At 41.0% G+C, this 10,522-nt stretch overlaps 1 protein-coding gene across 1 annotated transcript; it reads left to right on the forward strand.

The window, feature by feature from the left end:
* Positions 1 to 7,078: 7,078 nt before the first annotated feature.
* On the forward strand, positions 7,079 to 8,963 carry LOC128659213 (gastrula zinc finger protein XlCGF8.2DB-like). Its single transcript, XM_053712892.1, has one exon. The coding sequence runs from the start codon at positions 7,118 to 7,120 to the stop codon at positions 8,156 to 8,158; it is 1,041 nt and encodes a 346-aa protein (XP_053568867.1). The 5' UTR covers positions 7,079 to 7,117; the 3' UTR covers positions 8,159 to 8,963.
* Positions 8,964 to 10,522: the final 1,559 nt, after the last annotated feature.

The raw sequence follows: 10,522 nt of genomic DNA on the forward strand, positions 1-10,522 counted from the left end.
AGTGGCTATCTCTCTCACACCCCCTTGCAATGTGAGTTAACACAACTCCGTATTGACCAAGAGAAGTTAAAGGACTGGGGGTGGAGCATATGACAAAATGTCTGACAGTGAGAATTAGTAGGAAGTACAATACAAATACTGCAGTATCCAATTTAACTTATATTTAAACAACTGATTTTTAACATTTCTTTCAGGAGAAAATATTGTTTCATATAAATTATAGAAAATATATTTGTAAAGTTATGATATGGCCCACTTAAATAGATTTTCTACCATTATGTTGTATAGATCTGGGAAGATTAATATTTAAGGATAATTATAACACTCACAGAACTAACTGTACTAAATGCTTGTGGTGAATCTATAGCACATATGTAATAACCTAATCAGCTGATCTGTATCACATGAATTGTTGTGTGCCTTTAATTATACCATACGTACAGTTAATTAGAACCATTATTTATTATTATCCCTTTAAACCATTTAATATACTTTTTACAGACACAGCCAGAGCACTGAGAGATATCAGGTATTGATGTAACTGGAGTGAATAAGGGAACCTTCTTCCTGAGCACAGACATTGGAGCCTGTTATGAGCATGAACTCATATGTGTTAGGTGAGTAAAATAGATATTATGCTGACTTTAATTACTGGGAAAATAGATCACTCATTAAACAAATATAAACTATTATATTTGTGTGACTGACTGTTATAAAGAAGGAGCAACCCCCATTGGGCTGAGGAGGAGGGTAATAAATAATACTCCCCCCTCTGTCCTTTTAGACAGATCATGTCCAACAACTGCCTAACCTCACCCCCCTGACCTGGTTCATTTCTCAGAACACCTGCAACTCCATCTTCCCCTGCCCTGACCTCGTTCATGGAACATCCATAACTGCACTTAATCCTACCTTGTTCCCATGTGTGGAACACCCACAACTCAGTAATTTAGGTTACTATGATGTAGTAATGTTTACATTCTATGTCATCCTTTTTTAATTTGTGATATACAGGTAAATAAATTTAAAAATGCAAAACGGAAGACATTTTTGAGTATAAAAATGTTTTTCTCTTGTTAAGTGTATCCAGTCCACGGATCATCCATTACTTGTGGGGTATATTCCCTTCCCAACAGGAAGTTGCAAGAGGATCACCCACAGCAGAGCTGCTATATAGCTCCTCCCCTCACATGTCATATCCAGTCATTCTCTTGCAACCCTCAACATAGATGGAGGTCGTGAGAGGACTGTGGTGTTTTATATTTAGTTTATTTCTTCAATCAAAAGTTTGTTATTTTTAAATGGCACCGGAGTGTGCTGTTTTTTCTCAGGCAGCATTTGGAAGAAGAATCTGCCTGCGTTTTCTATGATCTTAGCAGAAGTAACTAAGATCCACTTGCTGTTCTCACACATTCTGAGGAGTGAGGTAACTTCAGAGAGGGAATGGCGTGCAGGTTTTCCTGCAACTAAGGTATGTGCAGTAAAATATTTTTCTAAGGAATGGAATTGACTAAGAAAATGCTGCTGATACCGAAGTAATGTAAGTAAAGCCTTAAATGCAGTGAAAGCGACTGGTATCAGGCTTATTAATAGAGATGTAAGTAAAGCCTTAAATGCAGTGAAAGCGACTGGCATCAGGCTTATTAATAGAGATATATACTCTTCAAAAAATGTGTTTTAAAACGTTTGCTGGCATGTTTAATCGTTTTTTAACGTACATTTGGTGATAAAACTTATTGGGGCATAATTTTTCCACATGGCTGGCTTAATTTCTGCATAGAAACAGTTAACTAAGGCTTCCCACTGTTGTAATATGAGTGGGAGGGGCCTATTTTAGCGCTTTTTTGCGCAGTAAAAATTCAGACTCAGACTTCCTGCTTCTTCCTGCATGATCCAGGACTTCTCTAGAGGGCTCAAAAGGCTTCAAAAGTCATATTGAGGGAGGTAATCAGTCACAGCAGAGTGTGTTTGACTGTTTTAAAAAACGTTTTTCTCTATTGTTTATCCGTTTTGGGTATTAAGGGGTTAATCATCCATTTGCAAGTGGGTGCAATGCTCTGCTGACTTACTACATTTACTGTGAAAATTTGGTTGGTATAACTGCTTTTCATTGTTATTTCAACTTGAGTCAGGTTTTGTGCTTCTTAAAGGCGCAGTAGCGTTTTTTATATTGCTTGTAAACTTTTTGTGAAGTGTTTTTCAAGCTTGCCAGTCTTATTGCTAGTCTGTTTAAACATGTCTGACATAGATGAATCTACTTGTTCATTATGTTTGAAAGCCAGTGTGGAGCCCCATAGGAATATGTGTACTAAATGTATTGATTTCACTTTAAATAATAAAGGTCAGTCAAGTTATGCCGACTAACTCTCCTCACGTGTCAGTACCTTCGCCTCCCGCTCAGGGGGCGCATGCTATTATGGCGCCAAGTACATCAGAGACGCCCATAGCAATTACTTTACAGGACATGGCTACAATCATGAATAATACCCTGTCAGAAGTATTATCTAGATTGCCAGAATTGAGAGGCAAGCGCGATAGCTCTGGGATTAGGAGAGATGCAGAGCGCGCTGGTGCTGTAAGAGCCATGTCTGATACTGCGTCACAGTTTGCAGAACATGAGGACGGAGAGCTTCATTCTGTGGGTGACGGATCTGATCCGGGGAAACCTGATTCAGAGATCTCTAATTTTAAATTTAAGCTTGAGAACCTCCGTGTATTGCTTGGGGAGGTTTTAGCTGCTCTGAACGACTGTAACACAGTTGCAATTCCAGAGAAATTGTGTAGGCTGGATAGATACTATGCGGTACCGGTGTGTACTGATGTTTTCCCTATACCTAAAAGGCTTACAGAAATTATTAGCAAGGAGTGGGATAGACCCGGTGTGCCCTTTTCCCCGCCTCCTTTATTTAGAAAAATGTTTCCAATAGACGCCACTACACGGGACTTATGGCAGACGGTCCCTAAGGTGGAGGGAGCAGTTTCTACTTTAGCAAAGCGTACCACTATCCCGGTTGAGGATAGTTTTGCTTTTTCGGATCCAATGGATAAAAAATTAGAAGGTTACCTTAAGAAAATGTTTGTTCAACAAGGTTTTATCCTGCAGCCCCTTGCATGCATTGCGCCTGTCACTGCTGCTGCGGCATTCTGGTTTGAGTCTCTGGAAGAGGCCATTCACACAGCTCCATTGGATGAAATTATGGACAAGCTTAAATCACTTAAGCTAGCTAACTCATTTGTTTCTGATGCCATTGTACATTTGACTAAACTAACGGCTAAGAACTCCGGATTCGCCATCCAGGCGCGGAGGGCGCTATGGCTTAAATCCTGGTCAGCTGACGTGACTTCTAAATCTAAATTACTTAATATCCCTTTCAAGGGGCAGACCTTATTCGGGCCCGGCTTGAAGGAAATTATTGCTGACATTACTGGAGGTAAGGGGCATACCCTTCCTCAGGACAGGGCCAAACCAAAGGCCAAACAGTCTAATTTTCGTGCCTTTCGAAATTTCAAGGCAGGAGCAGCATCAACTTCCTCCGCTCCAAAACAGGGAGGAACTGTTGCTCATTTCAGACAGGCCTGGAAACCTAACCAGTCCTGGAACAAGGGCAAGCAGGCCAGAAAACCTGCTACTGCCCCCAAGACAGCATGAAGGAATGGCCCCCTATCCGGAAACGGATCTAGTGGGGGGCAGACTTTCTCTCTTCGCCCAGGCGTGGGCAAGAGATGTCCAGGATCCCTGGGCGTTGGAGATCATATCTCAGGGATATCTTCTGGACTTCAAGGCTTCCCCTCCTCAAGGGAGATTTCATCTTTCAAGGTTATCAGAAAACCAGATAAAGAAAGAGGCATTCCTACGCTGTGTACAGGACCTCCTAGTAATGGGGGTGATCCACCCAGTTCCGTGGACGGAACAAGGACAGGGATATTATTCAAATCTGTTCGTGGTTCCCAAGAAAGAGGGTACCTTCAGACCAATTTTGGACCTAAAGATCTTAAACAAATTCCTAAGAGTTCCATCATTCAAAATGGAAACTATTCGGACCATCCTACCCATGATCCAAGAGGGTCAGTACATGACCACAGTGGACTTAAAGGATGCCTACCTTCATATACCGATTCACAAAGATCATCATCGGTTCCTAAGATTTGCCTTTCTAGACAGGCATTACCAATTTGTAGCTCTCCCCTTCGGGTTGGCTACGGCCCCGAGAATCTTTACAAAGGTTCTGGGCTCACTTCTGGCAGTTCTAAGACCGCGAGGCATAGCAGTGGCTCCGCATCTAGACGACATCCTGATACAGGCGTCAAGCTTTCAAATTGCCAAGTCTCATACAGAGATAGTTCTGGCATTTCTGAGGTCGCATGGGTGGAAGGTGAACGTGGAAAAGAGTTCTCTATCACCACTCACAAGAGTCTCCTTCCTAGGGACTCTGATAGATTCTGTAGAAATGAAAATTTACCTGACGGAGGCCAGGTTATCAAAACTTTTAAATGCTTGCCGTGTTCTTCATTCCATTCCACGCCCGTCAGTGGCTCAGTGCATGGAAGTAATCGGCTTAATGGTAGCGGCAATGGACATAGTGCCATTTGCGCGCCTGCATCTCAGACCGCTGCAATTGTGCATGCTAGGTCAGTGGAATGGGGATTACTCAGATTTGTCCCCTCTACTAAATCTGGATCAAGAGACCAGAGAGTCTCTTCTCTGGTGGCTATCTCGGGTCCATCTGTCCAAGGGTATGACCTTTCGCAGGCCAGATTGGACGATTGTAACAACAGATGCCAGCCTTCTAGGATGGGGCGCAGTCTGGAATTCCCTGAAGGCTCAGGGATCGTGGACTCAGGAGGAGAAACTCCTCCCAATAAATATTCTGGAGTTAAGAGCAATATTCAATGCTCTTCTAGCTTGGCCTCAGTTAGCAACACTGAGGTTCATCAGATTTCAGTCGGACAATATCACGACTGTGGCTTACATCAACCATCAAGGGGGAACCAGGAGTTCCCTAGCGATGTTAGAAGTCTCAAAGATAATTCGCTGGGCAGAGTCTCACTCTTGCCACTTGTCAGCGATCCACATCCCAGGCGTGGAGAACTGGGAGGCGGATTTTCTAAGTCGTCAGACTTTTCATCCGGGGGAGTGGGAACTCCATCCGGAGGTGTTTGCTCAACTGGTCCATCGTTGGGGCAAACCAGAACTGGATCTCATGGCGTCTCGCCAGAACGCCAAGCTTCCTCGTTACGGATCCAGGTCCAGGGACCCGGGAGAGACGCTGATAGATGCTCTAGCAGCTCCTTGGTTCTTCAACCTGGCTTATGTGTTTCCACCGTTTCCTCTGCTCCCTCGACTGATCGCCAAGATCAAGCAGGAGAGAGCATCGGTGATTCTGATAGCGCCTGCGTGGCCACACAGGACCTGGTATGCAGACCTAGTGGACATGTCATCCTGTCCACCATGGACTCTACCTCTGAGGTAAGACCTTCTAATACAAGGTCCTTTCAATCATCCAAATTTAATTTCTCTGAGACTGACTGCATGGAGATTGAACGCTTGATTCTATCAAAGCGTGGCTTCTCCGAGTCAGTTATTGATACCTTAATACAGGCACGAAAGCCTGTTACCAGGAAAATCTACCATAAGATATGGCGTAAATACCTTTATTGGTGCGAATCCAAGAGTTACTCATGGAATAAGGTTAGGATTCCTAGGATATTCTCCTTTCTCCAAGAGGGTTTGGAAAAAGGCTTATCAGCTAGTTTGTTAAAAGGACAGATATCTGCTCTGTCTATTCTTTTGCACAAGCGTCTGGCAGAGGTTCCAGACGTCCAGGCTTTTTGTCAGGCTTTGGCTAGGATTAAGCCTGTGTTTAAAACTGTTGCTCCTCCGTGGAGCTTAAACTTGGTTCTTAAAGTTCTTCAAGGAGTTCCGTTTGAACCCCTTCATTCCATTGATATTAAACTTTTATCTTGGAAAGTTCTGTTTTTGATGGCTATTTCCTCGGCTCGAAGAGTCTCGGAGTTATCTGCCTTACATTGTGATTCTCCTTATCTGATTTTCCATTCAGACAAGGTAGTTCTGCGTACTAAACCTGGGTTTTTACCTAAGGTGGTTTCTAACGGGAATATCAATCAAGAGATTGTTGTCCCGTCATTGTGCCCTAATCCTTCTTCAAAGAAGGAACATCTTTTACATAATCTGGACGTAGTCCGTGCCTTGAAGTTCTACTTACAGGCAACTAAAGATTTTCGTCAAACATCTGCCCTGTTTGTCGTTTACTCTGGACAGAGGAGAGGTCAAAAAGCTTCGGCAACCTCTCTCTCCTTTTGGCTTCGAAGCATAATACGCTTAGCCTATGAGACTGCTGGACAGCAGCCCCCTGAAAGAATTACAGCTCATTCTACTAGAGCTGTGGCTTCCACCTGGGCCTTTAAAAATGAGGCCTCTGTTGAACAGATTTGCAAGGCTGCGACTTGGTCTTCGCTTCACACTTTTTCAAAATTTTACAAATTTGACACTTGCTTCTTCGGAGGCTGTTTTTGGGAGAAAGGTTCTACAGGCAGTGGTTCCTTCCGTTTAAGTTCCTGCCTTGTCCCTCCCATCATCCGTGTACTTAAGCTTTGGTATTGGTATCCCACAAGTAATGGATGATCCGTGGACTGGATACACTTAACAAGAGAAAACATAATTTATGCTTACCTGATAAATTTATTTCTCTTGTAGTGTATCCAGTCCACGGCCCGCCCTGTCCTTTTAAGGCAGGTCTAAATTTTTAGTTAAACTACAGTCACCACTGCACCCTATGGTTTTTTCCTTTCTCGTCTTGTTTCGGTCGAATGACTGGATATGACATGTGAGGGGAGGAGCTATATAGCAGCTCTGCTGTGGGTGATCCTCTTGCAACTTCCTGTTGGGAAGGGAATATATCCCACAAGTAATGGATGATCCGTGGACTGGATACACTACAAGATAAATAAATTTATCAGGTAAGCATAAATTATGTTTTTTATTGAGATGGATTATATTATAAATGAATAAACATTCTTATTTCTTTATTCCATTTATTTTTATGTAGACAAACACGTCAATAGTTCATATCTATCCTTCACTACAGAAAGCATCAAAATGATACCGCAAACTCCTAAAATCTTAGACACCAATGAGTATTCACAAACATTGGGGATATCACAAAAGATATTAAAAGAAAATGGTGAATTGGCAGGAACTGGGCAGAAATCATTATGTACAGAAAGTAATTTAGTCATCAAACAAGAGGACAACATTTATGACTTATCCAGTGAAATTATTATCCGCGAGGAGAAACCACACACATTTACTGAGTTTTCAAAACATATTAAAGAAGGAAAAAGTCTACAGTCTAGCCAAATGATTCATACAAAGGAGAAACCTTTCAAATCTACAGAGTGTGAGAAAAGCTTTAGATGGAAGTCTCATCTACTAGAACACCACAAAATTCACACAGGTGAGAAACCAGAGTGCAGCAAATGTTTTACACGAATGGATCATCTGAAAACTCATGAAAGGAGTCACACAGGAGAAAAGCCTTTCACATGTACAGAGTGTGGAAAAAGTTTTACACAAAAGAGTGATCTGAAAAAGCATGAAAGGATTCACACAGGGGAAAAGTCATTCACATGTACAGAGTGTGGAACAAGTTTTACACAAAAGAGTAGTCTGAAAACTCATGAAAGGAGTCACACAGGAGAAAAGCCTTTCACATGTACAGAGTGTGGAAAAAGTTTTACACAAATGGGTAATCTGAAAACTCATGAAAGGAGTCACACTGGAGAAAAGCCTTTCACATGTACAGAGTGTGGAAAATGCTTTACACGAATTGATACTCTGAAAACTCATGAAATGAATCACACAGGGGAAAAGCCTTTCACGTGTACAGAGTGTGGAAAAAGTTTTAAACACAAGAGTGATCTGAAAAAACATAAAAGAAGTCACACAGGGGAAAAGCCCTTCATATGTACCGAGTGTGGAAAAAGTTTTACAGTAAAGAGTAGTCTGAAAAGTCATGAAAGGAGTCACACAGGAGAAAAGCCTTTCACATGTACAGAGTGTGGAAAACGTTTTACACATAACAGTAATCTGAAAAAGCATGAAAGGATTCACAAGGGGAAAAAACCTTTCACATGTTGAGAACGTGGAAAATGGTTTTTTATTGAAATCAGGTATCACAAAACAGCTAATATTTACACACAAATAAACTTTATATACACAGTGTACAAACCTGTTTACAATTATCCTAAAGAGGACAAACTCTCTAAATAGAAGCATCAAAAAGGATGATATTGTAAATAATACTTTCTAAATCCCAGTTATAAAAGCTCCAGATTGGAAGTGCTCCCCTGCTGACCTTTGTTTCTCTATATTTGTGCACCTCAGTTTCTCTCATATAAAGGTGATAGAATCCAAACACCACACAGGAATATACAAATCTGTCCTCATAGTGACCAGTTTACACAACCATTCACCACCAAAGCACCCCCAGTGTTGTTTATTAATATGTCAGTGTTAGGAGTTGTACGTTTGATTTACATAGAGGAAAAAATAATTATATTTTTACAGAATAAAGGAGTCTTTATTTGAATATAGTGTTTTATATAAACAAGAACATCAGTCTCAACTGATTGACATCTGGGAGATATATTTATTGTGCACATCATGTGGATAAACCTTTTCTTATAGCAATAGATGCTTAGCATTGTACATGTTATATACCAGAGGAATTACTGAGGGGAAACTGATTTTATTTCATGAGACACAATATCAGTAATGGGTACATACGTGATCTTAATCAGTTTAATTTAAATGGCTACTATAACCTACATGTATACTGGGTATGTAATATGTATGTCATGTCATGTTCTGTAACTTGATATTATGGGGCCAATTTATGAAAGTGCGAGCGGACATGATACAATGTTGCGTATCATGTCCACCGCACATCAATAAATGCCGACAGCATACGCTGTTGGCATTTATCATTGCACAAGCAGTTCTTGTGAACTGCTTGTGCAATGCCACCCTCTGCAGATTCGCTGCCAATCGGCCTGTAGCAGGGGATGTCAATCAGCCTGAACGTATAGGATTGGGTGGATTGATGTCCGCAGCCTCCGTGCAGGCGGACAAGTTATGGAAAATATCAAAGATAAGAGAGGGCGCATACACTATATATACACTGTACAACTTAAAAAAACAACATGCACAGCTCAATCAATAAATGGCACTTGGACTTATTAACATACAATTATATCAAAGTCCTATGTTAACAGTCACTGTGATAGTGCAAAAAATCAAGTATGTCCTCAGTGTGAATGATGACTGCACTCCTCTTCACAGAAGATACTGGATGAACTGTAAAATAGAAAAAGAGAGGGGCACCTAATGTGTAGAATCACCAAACCAAAAAAAGCCAAAGCTTCTACACTCGAGCCAAGTTGGTACTCACATTTAAAATATGAACCCCAATGTGCTAATGGAAGCAGACTGACATAATCTGGTGTGTCAGTACACCCACTCCAGGATATCCCCGCTAGGTGTGTCTGTAATGAAGTGTGGTTTCCTTTGTTGTCTTGACACTTCATTACAGACACACCTATCTGGGATTTCCTGACATGGGTGTACTGACACACCAGATTATGTCAGTCTGCTTCCATTAGCACATTGGGGTTCATATTTTAAATGTGAGTACCAATTTGGCTCGATTCTACACATGAGGCGCCCCTCTCTTTTTCTATTTTACTGGACAAGTTTATGGAGCTTTAGACCGGTGCTTCATAACTGCTGTTTCCGGTGAGCCTGAAGGCTCGCGCGGAAACAGGGGCAAAAAGCTCAATTTGGAGCTTGATAATTTGGCCCTATGTCTGTCAGATGTTTTCATGTTAGTTAGAAGCCACAAGAACTGATAATAGCACATACTGTATATATAAAGGGAACATTATATGTCTGATAAATCCCTTTGTATCAAGAGCACAAGTGTTAGGTATATTTATACCATTGTGTGCATATATCATGTAATGCTGCTGTTTACTATATAATGATATACAATGTTTTTTCATGCAAATAAAAAGTGATTGTAATCCAGACCAGTATTTTGTGTTTTTTGTATAAATAAAAACCCAATATCACAGAATAATTAGGAAAACATCATCAAATACAGAAGCCAAATCTGACAGTGAAAGTTAAACACTGATAATTCAGATAGAGCAGCAATTTTACCTAACTTTTTAATTTACTTCTATTATCTAATTTGCTTTGTTCTTTTGGTATCCTTTGTTATAGAGTAAACCTAGGAGGCTGATATTATATGAGCTTAGGGGCGTGCACGTGTATTTAGCACTCTGTGCAGCAGTGTTTGTAACTATGTAAAACAATGCTATAAATGTTCTTGCAAACTCTGCTGTCTGAAGATACGTGCACGCTCCTGAGTTCACCTAGGATTACTCTTTAACAAAGGATACTAAGAGAACTAATGGAAAGTTGTTTGAAACATTATTTTCT

This window comes from Bombina bombina, chromosome 5 (genome assembly GCF_027579735.1).
Source record: "Bombina bombina isolate aBomBom1 chromosome 5, aBomBom1.pri, whole genome shotgun sequence".
Lineage (NCBI taxonomy): Eukaryota > Metazoa > Chordata > Amphibia > Anura > Bombinatoridae > Bombina > Bombina bombina.

Coding starts and splice junctions, on each gene's coding strand:
- LOC128659213 (XM_053712892.1), top strand. CDS start 7,118: ATGATACCGCAAACTCCTAAAATCTTAGACACCAATGAGTATTCACAA.